This window comes from Hirundo rustica, chromosome 11, assembly GCF_015227805.2.
Source record: "Hirundo rustica isolate bHirRus1 chromosome 11, bHirRus1.pri.v3, whole genome shotgun sequence".
Lineage (NCBI taxonomy): Eukaryota > Metazoa > Chordata > Aves > Passeriformes > Hirundinidae > Hirundo > Hirundo rustica.
The window spans coordinates 13,779,110-13,802,629 of NC_053460.1; the positions used below are offsets into that span (position 1 = coordinate 13,779,110).

At 44.2% G+C, this 23,520-nt stretch overlaps 2 protein-coding genes across 10 annotated transcripts in view; one reads left to right on the forward strand and one right to left on the reverse strand.

Annotated features, from left to right (window-relative positions):
- Positions 1-17,409, forward strand: part of MYLK3 (myosin light chain kinase 3) — a 35,636-nt gene extending 18,227 nt beyond the window's left edge. For 3 of the 7 annotated variants that reach the window (XM_040074985.1, XM_040074982.2, XM_040074984.2), the window contains 12 exons: positions 1,340-1,430; positions 2,706-3,144; positions 5,233-5,786; positions 6,990-7,095; positions 8,155-8,248; positions 8,481-8,590; positions 9,218-9,359; positions 10,090-10,160; positions 11,575-11,703; positions 12,766-12,918; positions 14,635-14,767; positions 15,716-17,383. In XM_040074985.1, the coding sequence (XP_039930919.1) occupies positions 1,340-1,430; positions 2,706-3,144; positions 5,233-5,786; positions 6,990-7,095; positions 8,155-8,248; positions 8,481-8,590; positions 9,218-9,359; positions 10,090-10,160; positions 11,575-11,703; positions 12,766-12,918; positions 14,635-14,767; positions 15,716-15,787 (2,094 nt within the window). In that variant the 3' untranslated portion in view covers positions 15,788-17,383. Of the gene's footprint in view, positions 1-312; positions 379-1,339; positions 1,431-2,705; positions 3,145-5,232; positions 5,787-6,989; positions 7,096-8,154; positions 8,249-8,480; positions 8,591-9,217; positions 9,360-10,089; positions 10,161-11,574; positions 11,704-12,765; positions 12,919-14,634; positions 14,768-15,715 lie in introns of all 7 variants that reach the window. The other 4 variants (XM_040074983.2, XM_040074986.1, XM_040074980.2 and 1 more) reach the window with 3 other exon arrangements.
- Positions 17,388-23,499, reverse strand: ORC6 (origin recognition complex subunit 6). Of its 3 annotated transcripts, XM_040074989.2 has the most exons (8): positions 23,429-23,499; positions 23,025-23,154; positions 22,099-22,262; positions 20,922-21,011; positions 19,992-20,104; positions 18,706-18,777; positions 18,211-18,330; positions 17,388-17,626 (listed from the first exon to the last, which is right to left on the reverse strand). In XM_040074989.2, the coding sequence occupies exons 1-8, from the start codon at positions 23,491-23,493 to the stop codon at positions 17,607-17,609; spliced, it is 774 nt and encodes a 257-aa protein (XP_039930923.1). In that variant the 5' UTR covers positions 23,494-23,499; the 3' UTR covers positions 17,388-17,606. The 3 variants fall into 3 exon arrangements, with proteins under 3 accessions (XP_039930923.1, XP_039930922.1, XP_039930921.1); XM_040074988.2 differs by lacking the exon at positions 17,388-17,626 and having other exon boundaries at positions 17,763-18,330; positions 18,706-18,774; XM_040074987.2 differs by lacking the exon at positions 17,388-17,626 and having other exon boundaries at positions 17,763-18,330.
- Between the last annotated feature and the right edge of the window lie 21 nt (positions 23,500-23,520).

Genomic DNA, 23,520 nt, shown 5'->3' on the forward strand with positions numbered 1-23,520 from the left:
GGGAGCACAGAAAAAGAACTTGCTGCCTGCTTGTTCCTGTTCTCCAGCCTTGGCTGTTTGCACCAGGGCTCTGCTTATCACGGGATGGGCTGGGAGTGGGGAGGTCGTGTTTGCATTTCTGGGTGAAACTTTGTTGACAGCATTCCAGGGATGCCTTGGGAATGCTTATGGAAGAAGTTTTGTGGGGCTGGAGTCAACAAATGACTGTGAATTGAGCTTCCTAAGTTCCAAACATCTAACTTCTTACTTAAAAACCAGAAAAAACGCACCAGCATTAAACTGTCACTTACCCAAGGCTCTCTTTGCATGTAGGATTGTGCCAGAATAATGTTCACCCTGGTCATTGTTGCAGGTTTGCTTAGAGCTGTAATAAAAAGGGTAATGATTTTTTCCTACTTTTACTCTCTGAGTGTTTTGGGTTTTTTGGGAATGGGGAGGTGGGGAGGCTCTGTTCAGTCTGTATGATTGGTGCATGAAATCCTTAACTGCTTTTACTAACAGGTGAAGGGCTGATGTGCAGCTGTCTTGTAATCAGTTACCTGCAGAAATATTTTACCTGTTGCTTATTTGCTTGTACAATTCAGGACAGGAGGCTAGATCATCACTAGATTTTTAACTATATGCCAACCACAGGAAATATTATGCCTTTTCCTAATTTTGCGTAATGCTTTTTGCTACATAGAAGTCAGTTGTAATTTGATTTCCCACGTATTGCTGTGTGCAGTCTTTAGTGGTCCTGTTACAAAACATCCTTCCTCTCAAATTAACTAGGGGGAAAACACTGCTTTAAGATAAAAATCTGCTTCTGTTTTTAATAATTCTAAAGGTGACATGTGAAATGTCAAGTATCTCACAAGAGTTGATATAAACCTAGAGGTTCTTTGTTGATATCACCTCTTATCAGGTCAAATAATGAATTTTTAGATACCTTGAAACAAATATGTCTCAACAAATATATTCAGAAGCATTACTTTTCATTCTGTCACCAGCCAAAAAGCAACAGAAATACAGTGTCATTTCTTTTCCTACTGTCTCATGTTTCACATGTCATGCTTTTTAATCAACGTGAATAAAGATGACAGGAGGCAAAAACCCCGACAGTGAAAATTTTGGAAAGAAGTGAGCTAATGTATTAATCTGTTGTGTTGTTTTAAAAGATGCCTGCCTGCAAAGGCAGGGAGAGGTTGGAAGAAGGAGGTAAACACAACACTGACTAATAACTCAGAAGAGGTGTAACTGTCCATTTTATAGTCTGAAAGCCTACACAGTTGCAGGAACTAGTGAGAAATAGAAACTCTTGGCTGTAACTGTAATTTCTGTGTTCCCCTGTCACTTTTAGGCCAAAGATAAGTCTGAGGAGAGTGGTGCAAAACCTAAGCATGTGCTTAGTAACAGAGGAACCCAGACTGAAAGCAAGAAGCCTCTGGAAGGTATGTACCACTCCAGGCATGCTGCAAGCTTTGACTCCAGAATGTGCAGCAGACAAACTGGAAATTAATAGGCTGCTATTTCCCACTACCTGAATTACTCAAATGGAACTGAGTAACTTTGCCCCTCAGTACTGGGAAAATAGAATTGTTCCCATCACCTTCACGAGATGATTTATCCCCAGGATCAAGCACCACAAAAATCTAGAAGATAAAGAAATTAAAAGGAACACCTTTGTTTAGCTGCAGAGCTGGGTTTTTTGAGTTGGCTTTCAGTAAGCTGAATTCAGAGAGCAGAGCTTGTTTGGAGGTGCTGTGAAGAGAGTGGCCCTATCACATAGCAAACCTAATAAGTTCTTTTCCATGAATACATCTGAAGCAGCCCTCCCTCTTCCCCCTCCCTGAACAAGGGACATGTTGACACTGGGAATATCTTTTTTTGACCAGCAAGTGTCATTGGTGTGCCAGGGCCAGATTCCTATTTCGGGTGCATCTGTCAGGGCATTGCCCTGTTGCATCCATTGTAATGCCTGTGGTGTTGCTACAGGGGTGAATGTGATGTTGAGCAGGCCCTGTCATGCTGGTGTCTCACAAATTGTCAGTGAATCCTTTGCCTTGTGGGCAATCCCCTTTTTAGCTTCATCGCTTTGGAAGTGACAAAAACAAAGCAAATGCTCACAATCCTGACTCAAGCGAGATGGGGTCGTGAGCAAACCTTGGTTGCCGGTGATGTGGGCATGCTGAATGTTAATAGTGACAGCCATTGTCATGGGAAGGCAGCAAGAACCTTTTAGTCCTTTTGGGGAAGCTGCAAGTGGGCGCTGTCTCACGCCTCAATGTCCCTTGGAGCCTTGCTGGGTGTGTCTCTGCCCCTCTAGCTCGGGAGCAGGCTGCAGTGGGATCAGGAAGGTCCTGCAGGATCTGCAGTGCCTTAAGCTACCTGTTATATCTGCCCACAAAGTGATTTCAGATTTTAGATATAATGAACTTGAGCCTTGCAGGTTTTTTGTTTGCTTCAAGGGATCCAAGTTCAGTCCGTGGCACTGCTGGAAAGCCACCAGAGCAGGTAAATCTCTGGTTTTAAGCCATGAGCATTAGTAGGATCTCGAGCCTGATGGATTTTAAGGATTTTAAAGGATTTTAAACCTTTTTGGGGGTTCTTGCTATCTTTTCAGGCATAACTCTGTAGGGTTTTTTGAGAGGTGTGTTGCTTTATTCCTTCTCTGTTTTGCCATCGCTTTTGCCAAGGATAGTTTATTAATGGATTATTTTATTCAGAGACAAAAAGCGTGAAAAAGCTGAATGAAAACAAGGGAGCATGTGAGAAAGTGAACACTTCCAGTGCTGCAGCCCACAAATCTGACTCCAAACCCCAGCTTAAAGACAGGACAGCACAGCAGCAGGGGGTAGAGGGTGCTGGCAAAACACAGAGCTCCAAGAGCTGTCCTCAGCAAAAGGACATCGATGTCAAAGCTTTGGATCAACACAATGGTCTTCCCTCTGTACACCACGATCACGCAGACAACAAAAACACTCCTGCTAGAGCACAGAACGTGGGCAGGGCCCCAGGCCTTGAGGAGTGCCACAGGCAGCTCGTTCATCAGAAAGCTGGCAAGAATGAAAACAAACCTGCAGCACGGAGCGTGGTGTCCCGGGAAGCTGTGCCCTCCACGTCCCGGGCTATATCTGACACGGGCTGTGAAGTGACACATACCAGGTAACGGCCTCACAGCTTTCTGGGCGACCTGAAACGTTTCATGTGTTAGGAGGGAGAAGAGGAAAGCCAGGCCATTAAAGGAGGCAGCTCCTGGGTGATGGGGTGGGAGTGGAGAGACCTTACAATGGTTAAGGCAGAAGGCTCAGGGGGCCCTGTGTGAAGTTCTGTGCAGCCAGGGCTCGGATGGGAGGGAGGGAGGGGTTTGAGGTATCAGCACTTCTGTGTGCTGACATAGAAACGTGACCACCACAGAGGAGCTCAGGTGGTTAGAAACCATATCTCCCTCCCAACTCCTTGGTTTCTACAGCCATGGGGATGAAAGGAATTTGAGACATTTAATAGTGTATGACAAAACCAAAGAACTCGTGTTTGTTGTCCTCAGTATTTTCAGTGTCTTGGTCACCTAAAGATTGTTCATTTATTCATCTCTACTAGGCTAATGTTCTCCTCATACAGGCATTTCAAAGTCCATTTTCCTTTGGATTGTTTACCTAGGATTTTATTGTAATCCCATTTATTTAAAATTGAAAAAGCCCACACAACAGAAAACAACTAAATCCCACAACCAAAAGACCCCTACCAACTAAACCCCAACAAATGGAGCTTTTGTGGCAGATTTTAACTGCCAGTACCTCCTCTGACTGGGTGGATGTCTGTAAATTGGTTTATATATATATATGTGTGTGTATTGGGGTAATAGACACTCATCCATACACACCCACCAAGGTGTGTATGACTTTGGGTGGAGAATTTCTACATTGTTCATGTGTACAAGCTCGGTGTCTGAGCCCCAGATTTTGGGTTGGGATAAGGGAAGCCAGCAGGTAACTGGAAGGCAGAAGCTGGAGTAAACCCTAGGGGCAGCTGCAGCCCAGAGCACTGTCATGGTTGGGAGTGTGAAGTCATTGGGTGGTAAACACCTCTCTAAAATGGATGCAACTTTTAATGAAGTTTGTAAGCCCACACAGAGGCGTCAAAGGGACATTGTGTTCCCCAGCTTGGAGAAATGCCCTGAGTCCCACTGAGTTCAGGCTTGTTTAGATAGCAGCGGAAGTGTCTGCTCAGAGCTGGCTTCAGCTGCTCTCACAGCTCACACCAGAGCACCTTAGATCCACAGCACTGCACCAGGGTGTTAAAGATGCTGAAAATGAGACATTTCAGACTCTTGATTTACGAAAGTAGAAACATTTTCTTTCATAACATTTTCTGTAGTGGGGTTGTTCCACCAAAAGAGGCAATAACCTTTGTGAAAATGAGGTATGTTCTCTGCCAGACCTCAGAAACTGAATTCATCTGCCATTGTATAAAATCTACTTCACAGCTTCACAAATTTCAGTTCATCCTCAGTAAAATCAGACTGCTCATGGCAGCTGGAGCAGTAAGAGTTGACTCAAACATTATCACACAAATGTCTTTGATGGAGTTTAGGAGCACAGAGAATTGGTTCTATTGGTTCTAACCTGTATATTTTTTAGGCAACACGAGAGGGGGGAAAAAATCATTAATCTTTTCCAGTAGTTAAAATGCCAAGAAAAATAGTATTGATGGAGTGAGAGAGTTTATCAAAGTTAGGTTCTTGAGAGAAAGATGTGGAAAGAATGCTAGCCCATCAGAAGACCCAAACACAGATGGCTGAGTGTGCGGGTCAGCCAGCTGGATAAGGATACAAACCATCAGATTTGTAGAGCCATATGAGCAGCCAGCCATTTAGATAATCAGTCTGTAATTTGTACAGGCAATCACTCTCCTCTCTCTGCCCAGATGAGTGGTGTTTTATTAGACCAACTGTAATGATTGCCAAAAGTGGGTAAGTTTTCAAATGTGGGATTAACTCTTTGCAGGGTGAGACATTTTGTTCAGCAGAAGGGCAGACGTAGAGAGATGAAGACACAGAAAAAGAATCTGCTTTTTGGTGCTCTCCCCTTGGTGTTCCTGAGTCTTTCCCAGCAGGATTGGTACAGTTAGGTTTTATCAATACTATAGAAATTGATGAGTTTGGAAACTTACAGATTTTTCTTCCCCCACAAAGTTACAAAAACCAGGCTGCCCACCAGCATCAGCATCAAATGTCTCCTGTTTGCTCTGCAGGATATCCATCAGTGTACATATGACCGACATGAAAGAAAAGATTGAGACGTCCAAGGAGGGAAATGTAAGTGACAGCAAAGGTAAAAGTCCCAAAGTGCAACCCACACCGGCAGACTTGAAAGGAGTCAAACAGCTGCCTGACAAATTAAAACTTCAACAGAGCCCTAAAAACATCAGCTCCAAGCCAAATTCAGAAGTTAAAGGGGACAATAAGCAAAATGAACTTGTACCTCAAACAGGGAAGCAACAGCTGTTCCTGAGCAAGCCCAAAACTGGTGAAAAAGCTGAAGAGAAATCAGAATTAAAATGCAAGCCCATAACCTCACAGAATACCTCTGCAAAGGAGCCTGTGAAAGATGCAGGGGTAGAAGTGAAAACCCATCAAGAAACAGCAAAGGCAGAAAAATCCCCAAAAGACACCAAGTCTGAGAGGAGAGAGTCTGAGACTGCAGGGGGAAGCAGATGCGATGCTCAGCAGCGTACAGGAGAGGCACCAGAGAAAACCAAGTCTCTGGAAGCTGGCAGAGCTCTTCCCACTCAAGGAGAAATCATTGGTAAGCTGCTCACAGTTACTCTTGACACTGGCACATTGAGGGTTTTGTGCTACCCCTGCCTGTTGTATAGACAATAAGGGCAGGAGCAGTGCTCAGCAGAACACCCACGTCTTACACTTCAATGGTGTTTTGCATTGGGTACCTTTGACTGTGTGAATAACAACTCACAGATTCTTTTAACAGTAACTTTCCTTTTAGAGTGTGTTTGCAGAAAAAAAGAAAAAATTAAAATGAAATAGCATGAAGTGTATGTGTGATGAGAAGTATGAGAGTTTTGAAAAAATCCATTTTCTTTAGATGAAACATTTGTTCCTTCAGCTAGACCATGCAAACCAGGCACACTTCAGCAGCTATGGACTGGAGATGCAGAGCACAGCACTGCAGGAAATGTTTCTTCTTGTGGCCTGTTGTGTTATTGGCCATGGATCTCTTGCCTCCTGAGGGAACACTTGGTTGCATTGTCTCAGGGAATGCTCTCTCCTGGCAGCACATACTGTGTATGTTCCAGAATGTACAGATGTGGTCACAGGACCTGACTGCTCTGGTGTTCTGAGCAGGGCTGGAGATGAGCTGAATACCTGTTAAATTGCAGCCTGAGATACCTAGAGATTAATTATAAAATTGCTTTCAATGGGGGACATAAAAATGGGTTTAATGAAGTTTTACCCTAGAAAACCTTGGACATTAAGGGATCACAGTTAACTAATTTAGCTTACCACAAACAGACTAAACTTAATAATTGTAATACTAATATTTGCAGCTTTAATTTGGAAATTGTCTGCAAAATTTTTGCTGCTAAGAGGAACCTCATGATTTTATCAATCACTGTCCTCATTCCTCAGTGCTGTGTATTTTTGCTGGTTTTTCTGGCTGTCACGTAACAATTAAAAGATGATAAGTGTATTTTTTTAAAATTTTTTTCAAACTTTCAGATAATATTTTCTGGTGGCACTTTCTGTTAATGCATGAACTAAAGGTTCATCCCCTAAAGGTGTCCCTTTAGGTTTACTCTGTTAAAAGAACCAAGCAGAGATTCAGGAGGAGGGATCCTGACCTCAGTTCTGGGACTGTATTCCTTGTGTGTAGAAGGGATTTAGCAGTGAAGGCCCTGCCATCCTGTGGGGTGAAATCTGCTGTGTGAGGAGGTGAAACAGGGCGGTGATGTGTGCAGAAATGTCAGTGACCAGCGTGTCTCCCCTGCAGATGACAGCCCCTCTCCTCCAGCTCCTTTTGAGCACCGCATCGTGAGTGTCAGGCAAGCAGAGGTGACCACGAGCTACTCCGTGTGTCGTCATGAAGTGCTGGGGGGGTAAGTGTGCCTGTCCCCATGCTGTGCTGCTGCTGGGGAAATGCAGGGAGCTGCAGAGCCCTGCAGCTGCCCCCCAGGTGTGTGTGTGTGAGGGACAGACAAGCTCTCTGCAGGCAGAGGGCGTGGGTTTGTCCTGGAGCCCTTGGGGTGATCACAGCTGCTCCTACACCAAGGATGTCCCTTAGATGGCTGGTTTCTGCCCCAGCTCCATTGTCAGATGCCTGACTGCCATCCTGGTGAGTGGTTTTTTCATTTGTTGTAATAATCCTGGCCTCAGTGTTGTGGGAAGAACCTGTGCCCTTAAAGCAAATAGATTCAGAGCATTTGAAAAGTCAACAGAGCCCGTTAGGTCAGGCAGCTCCCAAAATCTTTTGTTTTCTGTGCTGAGCTGCACATTAAAGAAAACTAAGGAAGAGTTATAATTACTTTGACCTTATGTTTAGTTTTCAGTCATAGGAAGTCTGCAGCTGCTTCAGCTTTTGTATTCTTGTATCCTTACTTATGTGACAAGAAGGCTTGATTTACACGTTGATCCACGGACAAATATGGCTTAATAAGCATAAGCAATGTGATGCAACAGCGGGGAAGATGGTGTTTAGGGATCATCCCACGGGGCATTAACATACCTGCGTGACATGGGGGAGAATTTCCAGCACGCCAGAAATGCAGGCTGTGGAGGGGCTACAGTTACTGGTCTGATGGTCATTTCAAAAGTTCTGAGATCAGGACAGAAATATCCTCGTTAATATACCCACTAACACATCCCTGAAGGACAGCGAGGGGGTCCAGTTACAGAAGGGAGCCAGAGCACGGCCAGGCCATCATACCTCAGCAGGACCAATGGGGCTTAATATTTTAATGTAAGCACTGAACAACTGGCTGGAAAGATAAAACTAATCCTTCATAAGCTGAGAGAAAGAGGAGCTCCATGCTGCTGGCCACCCGACTCCGTTCACTTTGTACTGGGCTATTTTTGCTCATGATAAGAATAGTTCTAGGAGAGGTTTCTGTGCCGAGCTGTGCTGAGCTGCTTTCCCATCTTTTCCTTGGCATCCACAGGGGGCGTTTTGGGCAAGTCCACAAGTGCACGGAAATATCCACGGGGCTCAACCTGGCAGCCAAAATTATAAAAGTGAAAGGAGCCAAAGAGAAGGTAACCACAGTGCTGGGAGCTCTGACCCTGCCCTCCCTGCCAGACCCAACACCACTGCCTTGATCCTCGGGTACCATCAAATACTGAAAAATCTTGGGCTTGGTGTGACTCTTCATCACCTCCTTGAGATCTGTGGTGTAGCTGTTGTTGGGCTTTAGAAAAAGTTCTGGTTTGCTATGTTGAAGTTTAGGAACGTATTTTGCTCATTTTTTTGTTACTTTATTTTTTTCAGGAGGAAGTAAAAAATGAAATTAACATCATGAACCAGTTAAATCACGTGAATCTGATCCAGCTTTATGATGCTTTTGAAGCCAAAAATAACATCACTTTGATCATGGAATAGTAAGTTTAAATGATCTCAGGAATTGTCAGATGTTTGGGTTTTCTCGGGTCACTAAAGCAAATAGAGAGTGACAACTCTGAGCTGTGAAGAAGTGAGTAGTTTTCTAGACTAAGAGAGAGTTGAACTCACTTTCAGAAGGAAAAAACCAATGTTTTAAAGGTAACTTCAGGTTAAAAGCTTTTCAGAGCTTTATCTCTGACTAATTTTCTCTTAACTTCTGTGCAGAATTAAGTTCCGTTGCCAGCTCATGGGAAACAGCTTTCAGTTTGAGAAGTTCCATTCAGTAAATTTTGTAGGATGAAGACTTATTTCCCGTGACTAGAAAGATGAGTGAATAACAGATACTTTGGTGCTCCCTGAAGGTTCTCCAGGTCCCACAGGATCACCAGGTCATGTGGGATTGGGTTTGACATGTGTCCCCCCCAAACACTAGTGACAACTTTCCCAATTTTGAATTTAGATTGATACTTAATTTCAAGAGAAAAAAGTCTCTTGATGTCATTGAGGCTGCTGATACACTTTATATTGGATGTTTTGTTAGGACCCTCAGTTACAGAGCCTAATTCCCAACTTGGAAATAAAAGGAATTTTAGAGTTTTTAATGCTTTTCTATGTGAAAATTTTAGTCTGGATGGTGGGGAATTATTTGACCGGATCACAGATGAAAATTACCATCTGACGGAGCTGGATGCCATCCTGTTCACCAAACAGATTTGTGAGGGAGTGCACTACCTGCACCAGCATTACATTCTCCACTTAGATCTGAAGGTCAGTTGTTTGTGCTCTCTGTGCTTTAATGGTGCTGGTTTAGGCACCACAGAGCCTCTGATTACTGAGGAGTAATTTCTCATTTCATGGACTCGCGTCATAAAGGAATACACTTAACACCTGCAATGAATGGAGCTGTAGAGTTTGATTATTTTTTCCAAGGTCTATTCAGTAGTTTGCTTGGAATCATCAGGACTCTGGGCTTTTGCCTTTCTGAAATCAGAAGCTTTTCATTCTCTGTAGCATTAAACAATCCCCTTTTATCATCAGTGAAAAAATCCCCACCCAAAACCTCCTTGGCTAGAAAAGCCCAGTCTTCCCTTAAGTTCCCCTATCCCTTTTTAACAGTGTACCTGTTCAATCATCTTGTATAGTTTGTAATTTTTACTGCCTGGAACCAAGCTGCAGCAAAATTGCAATGTTTTCCTAATAGTCCCTTAATAACTGATATTTTTAAACAGAAATACAAACTGTCCTTTTCCTGCCTGTTTATATAACATCTTACACAAATGACATTAGACCAGGCTGGCTCACAGACAGATCTGCAGCTGTAACATGTTTGGGCCCCATCACACCTCCTCCCCACCTGGAAAAATGTTCTCATTGGGAAAAAAAAAAAAAAAAAAAGATCTGTTTTTTGTGGCTTTTTATGGAGGGAATTTTATACTATCTTTTGCTAGGTATTGCTCTCAAACATTTAAATCAAAATACCCTCTTCTCTTTTTTCTAGCCTGAAAATATCCTATGTGTAAATCACACAGGAAACCAGATTAAAATTATTGACTTTGGATTAGCAAGGAGGTAAGAAAGTTCAGTTGTGAATTATTTTAAAAAACAAAACCAAAACAAACCAAACCTCTGACACATTTCTGGTAATTCACTGGTGGGGGTTGTGTTTTGATGGCTCTGTAATAATTCTGTGTGAATGAGCTAAGCATTATGCTTTTGCAGGCATGAGTTTTCTGCTGTGTGCATTAATTATCTAATTACTTTTTCAAATAACATTTCTCTTGGATAAAGCTTTACTACTGTTCTAATTATCTCAAATTTATTCCCCATGTAGAGCTTTTACTCTAGGGACTCTGTGAAGGCTCCCAGAGGCTTCTTGATTGCAGGGTTTCATGGTGCATGTTCTAATTGTAGAAATTATCTGCTAAACTCTTTAAGTAGCTAAGTTGATTGAAGGAAAAAAAAAAAAAAAAAAAAAAAGGCATGTTTGAGCCATCCCATGTGAAAGAGGAAACCCTCAGAAAAATAGGGACTTTTCTCCAGTCTTTTATTTTGCTTGCATGAGTTTAAAGAAAAGCTGTGAGAGCATAAGTCAATTGCTCTAGAATAAAAAGGAATTATTTCTATTACTATGACAGTAAGAACAATAATATTTCCTTAATTATTTTCTAAACCCTTTGAGATTTTTCTTAAACTAAAAGCTGGTGCATTCATGCGTATATATATATTTATGTGCTTGTATATAAGCATCTGTTCAAGGACTTTGTTTCCGTAGAATACTTGTGAAAGAAAAAAAAAAAAAGTACATTGAGTTTGGGGTTTTGTTCATTTGGTTTTTAAACTGGGTAAAGATACAAGCTTCTACTGAAGCAGTTTTGCTAGCAAGATCATCCAGGAAAAAGAGATTTACAAGCAGTGCTTTTCAGTGGTTTGTTCTGTCTGAAGACAGATGTTACTGGTGTCAGTGGCAATTGTTAATGGTTCAGTCTGGTAACCTTTCCCTGTTTAGCAATAGCAAAAAGAGCAGAGTCATTTCCCCACCATGGGGGTCATTGTTACTTGTTCCCCAGCCCAAATAATCCTATTCAGTCCCACCTTAGTGGTTAGATTGTGTTCACATCTGTGATGCAGATGTTTACCCTGGGCTGTAGCTGGGTGCATCCCACTAATCAAATGATCTCCAAATCTTGTATAATCAAAACTGGACAACATCTGCTGGAAAGCATCCTGTGGTGCCTGGCAGAGGGCAAAGCTGCTACCACCCTTTGAAAGAACCCTTTGCAGGGTTCAGTGTCCTTGTATTCCTCCTGGCTTTGCTCTGGCAGAGGGATAATGATGGAATATTCCCCTGAGGTCACAGCAGTGCTGCCCTGGCTGCCAGGCACTGGGCTCTGCTCCCCTGCCACACTCCCAAAAGCCTTGCCTTGCCCTTGCCCTTCCCTGGTGATCTCCCAGCTCCTCACTGGTGGCTCTTTTCCTGGTACAGGTACAAACCCTGTGAGAAGCTGAAGGTGAACTTTGGGACTCCGGAGTTCCTGGCTCCCGAAGTGGTGAACTACGACTTTGTTTCCTTCCCCACGGACATGTGGAGCGTGGGGGTCATCACCTACATGCTGTGAGTGCCTGCCAGGGCTCCTGTGCTGGCTCCAAGGGCCATTCCTGCAGGGCAGGGATGCAGCAGCCACTGAGCCCATCTGGCTCTGACTCCTCCTAATTAATTCTGTTCAAACCCCCAGCTTTTCATACAGAGGCAGCTCACTGTGTGTCCAAAGTGTCTAAACAACAAATGATCCTTTTGATAAATCTGTAAATGTTCTTCTCCCTTATCATCTTACTTAGCAAAGCAAAATGGGTCAGGTCTTTTTTTTTTTTTTTTTTACTCTGAAAAGTTGCCCAATATATGTGAGAAATTTAATTTTGAATGTGTTTTTGAGGACTTGAATTAATTTTTAAATTTCTAATCTGATCATTTTATAACCTTAGTCTTGGTGTGCATCTGCACAGGAGAATTAATATTATGTGTGTTGGGCCATGGGTCTAAGAAATGACCTGTCATGAACTGGGCTAGAGCTTTTCTCTGATATCTGGATGGCAACCATGGACAGCTTGTCTGTCCAAAGTCTCTACCTTCTGATGAGCTTGTTTGGCATCCCGGAATCGTTCACAGACATTTTCTGTGAACTGGATAAATTTCTGGTTTAAATTTGTATGTTAGCCAAAACCCAACTGAATGAAGTATTAAATGATGGAAGCAATAAATCTGGGCTTAGAGACTAACTGTTAAAAGTAATTTATTGTTCAGAATTCTGTTTAATTCAAGCCACATATGGATATGGGCCCCGACTGGGGAAAGCTCTTGAGTCCCTCTAGCTTTCCTAGCTGGGAAAGCACTGAAGGATGCACCTAAATCCTCACTGAATCCATTCCTTGGGGATCTATTAAAGGTGCTTCCTGACCTGAGTGACCTGCTAGGGGGTAACACTAAATTCCAACCCTTCACTGCCCTAAACTGTTGCCTTATCATGGCAGGGACTGAGCAGTGGAACTCTCCATAGCTGAGAGCCTTTTCCCTCTGTAAGATAACAACAGTTAGAGAGCAGAGGATTCATAGAAGGAAAAACACACCTTGCATATGATAACTGCTCTTCTCTCCCCACACCATCTTTCTTTTTTTCAGGCTTAGTGGCCTGTCCCCATTCCTGGGAGAGACTGATGCAGAGACCATGAATTATGTAGTCAATTGCAGCTGGGATTTCGATGCAGAAGCATTTGAACAGCTCTCAGAGGATGCCAAAGACTTTATATCCAGACTGCTTGTGAAGGAGAAAAGGTACCTCTGTGTCTGATTGTGAAGACAGTAGCACCAATGATATTAAATTCTTACCAGCCAATTGTTGGGATTGCAGCCAACAATGAGAACTTACTATGTGACATCTTTGTGTGCTGGCTCTGGGCTTGCTGGGCAGTTCCTCAGTGATTCAGAAGCCCCTGTTTTAAAGGAAGGTGTCTGTGTACCCTGACTGAGGAAAGCTGCTTTTCACAGTAGCATCAATACGGGCAGAATACAAGAAATCTGGAAGGATTTGCAGTATAGGAATCTGTCTCTAAAGCTTTTGCTTCTTTGTGTAAAAACTCTTTCTATTGTTAGTTTGGACTCTCAAAAGCCTTCACAGAAACTGCAAAAATGCCTCTTGAATATCATGGAGGATAAATGGAAGCTGCAGCTGTGAAAATATGCATTGTTCTCTTCTAAAGTGGTCTACAGGCTTTTGGGAGATATTAGGAAGCATCTGGGACTTAATTCTGCTTGTGGCTTCTCATTCTTGGCTCAGCTGAGACAAAGTGTTTGCACATATGAAACAAAGCAGAGAATGAGGATCATACTGGTGTCAGACCACGGCTGGGGGGTTGGCTGGGTACAGAAATTTTTCTCCTGCTGAGTAGTGATACAAAACTAATCAAATCAGGAAATGATGCATACAGTATCAGATTGTGAGGGGAATTCAAAGGAGTGCTTAGAATACTAACAACTTCCAGACCATTACCTAAATCAGTTCTAGTACTAATTCTATTTTGAACAGTAGGTTCCTTCGAAAAACAAAGAATTAACCGAAATTGAGCACATTGCCAGCAGGAGACATCAAAGGATTTTTTTCTCAGACTCCCATGATGATTTGCTGTGAGACTGTAAACTCTGGAGTCTTCAGTTTTTCTGTGCAATAGGATTAGAGTGTTCCAACTCTGCAAACTTTGGTCAGAAGCTGTGAATGAAACGAGTATGTGAGAGGAGAGTGTTGTCAGTGGGTTGCAGAGAGCAGTGATTAGCTGGCCCAGTTGTTCACAAGGTGTGTGACAGCCTCTGCTCCCCTGCAGCCCAGGCACCTCTGCCCTGCTGGGACAGTGGCTCTGGCCTTGTGCAGCCCCCTCCCCTGACTGCTGAAATCGGGGCAGCAGGCAGGAGTTGTCTTCTCGTCATCTCAGTGACAGCTCAGACAGAGCCCAAGAGTTAGCATAGGCTTTTGATTTGAAAAAAGGCAAATTCAACTTTTTTTCTCAACAAGTCTACCTCAAGATCGTCTCCATTACCATATATTTCTCAAACCTTTTAGCATAGGCTGTGGCATTTGGGCCTACTGTTAGATGTCAGGATATAAAGTATGCTCAGCTTGATCCAAGTTTAGGGTGAATAGACAACGGTGCTTTTTATGTATGAGGCACAGAATGAGCTTGTGCTGTCAGGACAGACAGATAACACCACAAATGTTACTTTTCTGCTAGCAAACTCCTGAATTTGCGTAATAAAGTGATAACATTACCTCATGAACTCAACCACAGCCCAAGCAAGCCACTGCAGAGCCGCCGGCAGTCCTTCAGGCCGCTCTCCTCGCGCTGGGGAGCGCAGGACGCTGCTGGGAGCCCCTGCACGGGGATGCACAGCGCTTGCCCCTTGTCCCTTCCCCGGAGGCAGCTGTGGATCAGCGGTAGAGGGCCCCGGGCAGGGGAGGGGGCAGAAGGGGCCGGGCTCTCACGGCCGCTCCCCCCGCAGCTGCCGCATGAGCGCCGCGCAGTGTCTGAAGCACGAGTGGCTCCGCGACCTCCCCGCCAAGGCCCGGCAGTGCCAGCTCCGCCTCAAGTCGCAGCTGCTGCTGCAGAGTTACATGGCCCACAGGAAATGGAAGGTAAATGCACAAAGCCGGCAAACCCGCTCCCACCGGGACGGTCGGCACAACGCAGGCAGAGCCGTCCCCTGCTCTCGTGCGGTGGCTTCTCGGTCGTAAGTACCAGTCGGGAAGTCTGGTTTTAACCTGTAAAGGAAGTGTTTGGTCCTGCAGAAGGATATTGCTTCTATTTCTAGCAAGTTTGGTTTCAATTTTCATGCCGATTGGTGTTTAAAAGGTTTTTACATCTTTCTTTCTACACATCCAGAGGCTTCAGATGCTACTTTATATTAAAAGTTCATTCTCTTTATACTTTTTTCCATTGCTAACAGTTGCATTGATTTGTTGTCACTAAGGAGCAGGGATATAACCTAAGGCAGTTTGTGCCTCCCACTGCAGAATGGAAATGTGGGAGAGAGGAAAGAAAAATTGGCCTTAAACCCATCGAGAGAGCTCTTCAGGATCTTACTGATAACCCCAGGCTCCTTCTGAACTAAGTTTTTATGAAATGATAGGTAATAATTTGTGCTTGAGTCTCTATTTGATTGTAGATAATTGATCCTAAAATGTGAACACAGTGATCTGGTTAGAAAGAAGCCTGTGGAATTGTGAGGCAAACTCAGTGAGGACCATTTCCTTCTCTTCTGTCACTGGGGAGTAGCATTTCCTTGCTAAGAGTTAACCCAGAGCCTCACACTTTTTTCAGTCCTGCACTGCAACTCCTTGGTGGCAAACTTCTGCACCTGCATGTTAAAGATGACACAATCTAAAGATCTATCACTGTACAATTAATAGTAACACTGAAGAACCTCACAGTGCCAGCTGCTGTGCAGGAGCCACTGCAACCCACACAAGCTGGGGGTCACTAGAGGGAAATGCATTTACCAGGAAGAAAAATCCCTGTCAGGTACAGAAACGTTCCTTTGTCTTGGTTGCACTCACGCTTGGACTGTTCTATTCTGTTCACAGAAACACTTTTATGTGGTGGCTGCTGCTAACAGGTTGAAGAGATTTCAGAGTATGTCTGTCAAGCTTGCGTGAGCTTGTGTGAAACCTTCACCACTCCTGGAGATGGACATGAAGCCGTGGCAGGAGGACTCAGTGTCTCCAATTTCTATCCCTGTTTTATAACATAAGGGTTTGGGACTGTCTTCCTCAATTATTCTGTGTGTTAGTGCTGCAGTTCCAGAAGTGCCTTAAGGAAGAGGCACAAGATTTCTAAAAGCAGAAGCTACTTTGTTTTTATAAGTTTTTAGTTGTTCTATACAGTGGTGGAAAAACATGGCTGTTACTGGGGCTGACTTCTTGCTGAAGGCTTTGATTCCGCAGAGTATTGTTGCTGTGTTTATAGCAGAAAACCCCTGGCAGTTTTCTCTGGTTTCTCACACCAAGCACGGGATCTCTAAAGACTTTCTTCCTGACTGATGTATGTATGTTAGCAGCTTTAGAGAACTGCTGCACAGTGGCACAACTTGTCCCTCAGGTGTTGGTTACTTAAAAGAAAAGATACAGGCATCATTTTCTTCTGTATTTCTTTCCAAAAGGTAATTTCGCCACAACATGAAGCTGCTTTAGTGCCACTCCAGCGTGGATGGTTTTAGTTTGTTGTTTTGGTTTATTATTATTCTACTCTCTCCTTTAAATAGTCACTGCAGTTAGGAACTAAGAGGAACCTTGGTTTGAAGTAACTTAAGTCAGTCCATGGCTGCTGTTTCTCAGGGCAAATTGAATGGAGCTGAACTGATTGAACTTCTGGAAGGAGATGTGTGAAACTGCCGTGAATACAAATCACCTCATGACTGTTGGGTCTATGCAAAAACATCTCATGTTGTAGAGAAAAGAGGAGAGTGACAGAGATTTTAGGCTTTTAAAACTTGTAAGTGCTTTTCATTATCTATGACTGCAGCCCTGAAGTTGCTAAGTTTTAGTTTAAGGATTTGTTTCTCCTCTCTGGAAATTTTAATGCAGTCTGAGGAGCTGGTATGGTGTGACATGCAAAACAGGTTTAATTTCTAATAGATTCAGTGACAGGGAAACAAGAGTGTTGCCAGACTCTGCCTTTAGTCCAGTTAGGAGGTTGAAGCCCTTTTCCCCCTCACTTTGCTCTTAAACATTAAACCTTTTCTTCACAATATTAACTTATTTTGGATTTTAAACTCTTTTCTTATGCATAGAGTGGGAGCAACTTACAATCTCTCAGATAAAAGTTCAACACTATTTATTAAATCTGCGGTTTCCTGTTCCGGATTCCAGTGTGAACTGGATGGGCTCTTAGGAAAAATGGAAACTAATATTACTAAAAGTAGCTTTCCAGCAAAGGCACCTGTAAAGCTCCTTTGAACTTTATGGACTTTCACCTCCCTTGAATTTGCAGAAGTGTTGGTTGATAATGATGAGGTTTGTAAAGACTGGCTTACTCTAGTCTAGCTATCTTCTCCACTCAAGGACTTCTCACTTTGCTTAGTCCTGACTTCTGCAGCATTTCCAGAATTGGGACAGAAGAATCTTGGTCATTTATCACCTTCTATGAAGGCCCACTTTTGTTCATGTTTTCCTTCCACGGTGTTTCTGCATGCTGAATGTCATTGTATTCATTGGTCTGTATATTTCTGAATTAATACTAATAAATTTCATGAAAGTGGAACAAGATTCATCCACTTTGGTTTAAATCCTCCTGCCAAACAAACCTGAAAGTATTTCTGGGTAGGTCCAGAGATACAGGCAGAAAACATGCAAGAAAAATGGAACTAAAACCTCTTCTCTAAGCTTATGACTTTGAGACACAAAAATGTTACCCAGTCAATATCCTTTTCCTCTGGATATCTTCCTTCTGAAGGCACAGGCATCTCCTCCATGTTTTTTATTTTGCATTCCAAGTACCTGTGCCAAGAACATGATGTCATAATACAAAGCTTTTCCTTCCAGTACTTCTATTGTTTCTTGGAATATTTGGAACCCCTTACAAAAGCACAAGAGATTTAATTTCTGTACACATGAAAAGAAGTAAAATTCATTGACTAAACAATATTTATTTTTAAAAACCCAAAAAACCTAAAAAAAAATAAGGTTTTAATTCTCTGTTAGCTTTGCACTTAAACAAGGCACTATTAGTTCCCCTTTGTCTTATTTCATTGACGGCTTCCAGGTAGGGGTCCAAGGGCCTGGAACTTATAACTTACACTGAAAGTGGCACTAGAATGTTACCTGCTTCTTGCAGCAAGAGAATGAAGCTATTCTACCCCTAATGCCACAGCCTGGTGAGCAGCCACATACACTTCTGTAAAATTCATCACTCCGTGGTGTCATTTATTAAAAATAACATTCTTAAACACTTAAAACCTAAATAAAATCAGCTGTCTGCCAGGCAGCCATCACTCATATGTTACTGGATCTCTTGTTTAGAGCAGAGAGTTAAAATTAAGAGCAAGCAGCAGTTACATTACTGGCTGGCATTACAGACTCACTTCTCCTTGTCTCTTGCGCCTTAGCAGCGTTTTCCAGGATTTTCTTTTTCCATTCTTCATAGTCCTGATTTGTTTCAGTCTTTGGCCGTTTACATGGCATTTCCTCATCCTCTTCAGAGTCTATGAGGAAACAAGAAAGCCCATGAGAGGCCGTCACGGGCAGCATGCTGTGGGGTAACAGGCACTGAGCAAACGTGCACACACCAGGAGGGAGCTGTCCCTGTGGTTTCTAATGCTGGTTACTGTTCCCTTCACCTGCTGGGACAGTCACCTGTGTGTCTGAACAGAGCAGCTGCCCTTCATTCTACTGGGACTACCCTATAAACTCCACTGTCCTGCTGCCAGGCTCCCTGTGCTTCCACGAAGGTTTGCAGGATTGAGAGCTGCTGGCAGCTGGAGCATCATGGCCCAGCACACAACTAAAACACTGAGCAGCAAGAAAGCTCAGAACTACTCCAGTGAGGTGATTTTCACTCACAGCTAAACACAACTTACCAGCTTCCTGCTCACACTGCTCCAGGGCGCTCCGCAAGCTGTCAGGTGTCTCTGCAGCCACTGGAACATCTTCTGAAAAAACAAGGAAGTTGCTTTGCTTTGAATGGTATTTGGGGCTCCAAGGGTGGCTTAATGTAATTCTGTGAACGCAGTGCCACCTTTCACAAGTACTGCTGTGCAGTCAGAGCAGTTCCCTGGTCCAGACTGATGCTCAAGCTCTACAAGAGGTGCCAGCACTTCAACTATGACATGGACTGACTGGCTGCTTTAATTAGCAGGCTGCTGCATTGGTCACCACACTGATCCACCATGTTCATTGCCCCAAACCACACTGCTACCCTTCTAGGTCACTCAGGCAGGATTATCAATTCTTTCTTTCCCTTCTATTCCATTCCCACAATTTTTATAGAAACCCACAACAGGCAGGGGGCTGTCCAGATATACAGATGCACACTCTTCCCAGAATTATTATGGAAATTCCCAGTTGTCTTTAGTTGCTTTAGTGCTGGGGTAATGTTTGGGCTTTTATAGGGCACATGCCTAGGAGAAAGTAGCAGCTTTTGGGTTAGATTCAGGCAGGATGCTGCAGAAAACATCAGGGTATGAAGACTTGTGAGAGAGGATAACTTTCAGTGGGAAGGTAAGAAATGAAAGCCTGGAAAAGGAAAAAGGAGAAAGAGGAAGCAGCAGAAATACAAGGACATTAGGGCACATTGTATTTCAGGCTTTCCCCCCACAAAAAGGAGCAGAGAGAGCTGTGTGCTCAACAATGGGCCCATCTGACATCTGCCCAAGGTATGAGGAGGGGTGGTGCCAGGGAATGGCTGAGTTGGTACCAGAACAGCAAGGCTTCTGCTTGTTAATCCTGCAGTGGGGGAAAGGAAACAAAGGAGTGAGTCAGCCTGAGGAAGGTGTTTGTGATAATTTGTGTGTCAGGTTGCCATGTTAACAGGATGCAGAAACCAGGCAAGAGGGAGGAATCCAAGATAGGTCAGTATGGGAGAAGCAAGGAATAAATTGCAGCAGCAGAGACTGTAAAGAGCAGTAAGCAGTTGAGAAGAGAGGAAAATATAATTTTTTTTCCTTGCTAAGCTATTGTGACTTCTCCAGAAGCAAGGGCTGTGAGTGGAACTGGGCTGCAGGAACACGCTGGAATGGATGGGCAGATTTGGCTGAAAGGGGACAGCTAAAAGTGATCAGACTGAAATCACATGGGGAACAGGATGGGGCACTGTGAGGCCATGGGATGGGTGTGCTGTCTTACAGGGACAAAGCCAAAAACTTACTGCTGAGTTGCTGGCTTATCTTCTCCAGCTGATTGCACAGCCGGTCAAATATGGCTTTTTTCACTCCAGATGTAGCCAACATTTTAGTTTTGTCCACTTTTAGCTTCAAACACCTACAAGAGAAAGTTACCATTGTACAAAGCAACCCTCCAGCAACTATCATTTAGGTGAGGTGATGATTACTGTACCAACACTGCCTGTGAGAATGAGGAAGGCAGGCCTGACTTTTTGTCCCACCTATCCCTGTCTCACTCAGAAACAAATCTGCTCAAAAAACCAGACACCTACACTATTCAGTCAATACAGCTCAACTGAAACTCAGGGTGAGTTCAACTTACATAAGGAATTGTTTCAGGAAAAGGTAACTTCTCAGATTTTCAAGGAACCAGGACAAAATGCCACTACAGCAAAAAGCTGAACGTGACTGTGTCAAGAGAACCCTTGTCAGGAGCTGTGCAACTACACAGCACCTGTACTGCTGAATAAGACTGTCACAAGCTGTAATGCTGAGGGAGGAAGATCTTTGCATACAAGCAAATTCTTCCCAAGTGCTGGCTGAGTCAGACACCTCTCTTAGCTGACACAGGCCTACAGCTATCAGAGCCATCTCCCAAATGCTACAGCACCCTCAGGATGTCATGGTGTAGCTCTTGGGGTTTTTCCCTCTTCAGAAGGGCTGCTTCTTGGTGCTCAGAAGCCCTTCTTACACCTTGAGCAGTATTTCACGAAAAGCCACGTAAGTTTTTGCTTTGTGCAGTGCACGTTGAAGACTTCACTCTGAGGAAACGAATGGTTTGCTCCAGCTGTCTCCCTTCGCAGGAGCAGGGCAGCAGGATATGCCCAGCAAGACCCTGAATGAACGAGCTGCTGGCATTGGCTGTGTCTCAGCAGGCATTTCAGCCTGTAGAAGGTCTCCCAGGCTCCACTCACCTGCAGGCAGTGCACAGTGCAGCTGTTAGAAACAGGGGTTTGGAGAAATCCAGGTCCACTCGCTGTGCTTCGGAGAGGCTGCATTCATACCTGGGGACAGCAGGTGATAACTGGACAGGGCGCTTGCCTCACAGGAAGCTCTCAAATCCATCTGTCACAGGGCACTCAGACCTTGAACAGGTCTGTTGGACCACTTGGGCCTCTGCAACCCAGTCAAACAGAAACAGCTGCTGCTGGCTGAGAGGAGCAAAACAGATGAGGGAAAGAAGGGGGTTGGGATGACCTCCTCTTCTGGAATTGGAGGTGTTTTAAACTGGGGATCTGGATCAAGGCATGTCAGTAAAATCTACTTCTTTTGCTCCTGATCCACACAGCACTTTTAGCTTTCCTTATCATCTTAAAATTTACAGTGAGACGCTTTGCATAAATCCATCCTACAATAGAAGGCAACATCACAGTTTCTTTGATTCCTGTAATATGTATGTTACAAAGAGGAAGGCTTTTAAATGGAAAATGACACAGTGGATGTGCAGCACTGAAGAATGTCATTTTTTACTGTCCACCTGCCCCAGGCTATTTTTTTTTCCAGTTTGTATTATGCAGCACCAAGCAAGCAGAGCTTTTGTGCAGTGACCTAAGAGCATTTCAATGTGTGCTATCAGGGTGACACATTGCAGAGCAGAGCTCCTCTGGGACTGCTCTGGTTAAAGCAGAAGATACAGAATGGAAAATTTTAGTTAACTCTGTTGAATCTCCATTGGGCTGTTCCACCTATTGGTTTTACAGGTAGAGTGATGTACAATTTAAGAGATCTGCATCCCCAAAAGGGAGAATTTATTTCTACTGAGCATTACTTCTGAACTGTGCCATGAGCAGCAGTTAAGTGGATGACAGCATGATGCTATGGGCAATAGCACACAGGGATTAAGAGTCCTGTATTTTTTACACTATTCCCAGCTGAAAAATTCCAAGTTAGACAATGACTTGCTGACATTCACAGAGTATATCTTTCTAACAGGTATTCTAAAAGGTGGCCCAGCTCATGGCTGGATTTTCAGTGCTAAGAACTCACATCAGTAGGAGATATCCAGCCCTTCCAAACATCAAGCTCTTTACACCCATAAAGAACAAAGACCCCTACGTGTGGTTCCCAGTGTGCCCACAAGAGCTTCCTCACCTCTGCAGGATTTCTGAAGCCATCTTCACTGCCTCTGAGCAGCAAAACTGCACAGCCAAATCTCGCATCCCCAGCTTTTGGTTCACCTCTAGCAAACACTCCAAAGACTTCATGGAGCTCTGGTAGGTGGTCTTGTTCAAACCAGAGAGTTTAACACAATAGCTCTGTCAAGAAGCGAAAGACAAGCCCCAGGAATTAGCAAGATTCCTTCTTGACATCTTAATCAGGCAACCAACACAACCATTGAGTTCAGTTGCTATATTAAACAAATTTGTGCAATGAATAATGTATGTTTTGACTACACACAGAAAGACTAACCACCTAGAAATGCCACATCTTTAAATGCAGTGATATTTTTAGATGGTTTCATTGGAAGTGAAGTTTGACATTTCCATATATGACACGGCCCCTTTATCACAAGGTAGTTAGTGACAAAATTACCAAAGTCTGGGTTGGAGACATGAGTAACGCCTCCATGGAGTCAGGTCCAACTAAATTCTCCTCTGCAGTAAATGGACCATCATGAATAGGTCGTACCAGGCATTCTTTTGACAGCTCAGTGCTATTCACCTGCCAGATTTATAGATGGAGGTTTAGAGGTCTACAGTGGGAGTTTTCTTTCTTCCCACAGTAAAAGGGGACCGATCTTAAATTTAACATCCTTGCTGGTCATTTATTATTACTACAAGAGTTGAAATTAAGTTGAAATTATACCAAAGCAAGCTGAATTTGTGAAGGGACTGTGACAGTGATCTCAATTTTCAGTTTCAGACTGACCAGTGAAAGGTCTAACAAAGCACGCTGCAGGATTTAGGGGAAAGTTAGCTATTGTTTCCCGTTCCTGCTCCTAACACACACTACAGAACAATGGCTTTGTGGAGTCAGGCAGAATGCACCAGCCAGTCAAGTCACACACTCTCTCTTACTTTGTCAACTGGTTGTTTCATGAAACTCGCCGCCAGGTCCAGGCACATCACAGCACTGCTTGTCGCCGTCATTTGAGCCATGAACCCCGTGCACTTCACCTGGGACAGCCGCAGATACTCCTCAGCTTTTCTGCAAAACACCCAGAACACAAAGCCCTCGTCAAAACCACAGCTACATAACAGATTGTCCGACAGGGCTCGATGCAAGGTTCCGCAGTCCGGCTGCAGCACGGCCTTAGGGGGACTTCCAGCGCATCCACCAGAGCCAAGGCGGGCGCCGCCGCGGTGCCGGGCTGTGCCGGGCTGTCCCGGCCGGACCCGCTGACCCGGGCAGGAGCAGCAGCAGCAGCGAGCCGGCTGCGGGCAGGGGAGCGCGGAGCGGCCCGCGGCGGGACCGGCGGTACCTGAGCAGGGCGGGCTCGGCCAGGCCCAGCCGGGCCGCCATGGCCCGCACGGCCCCGCGCTCCATCGCCCGCCGCGCCTCGCGCGCACGCGG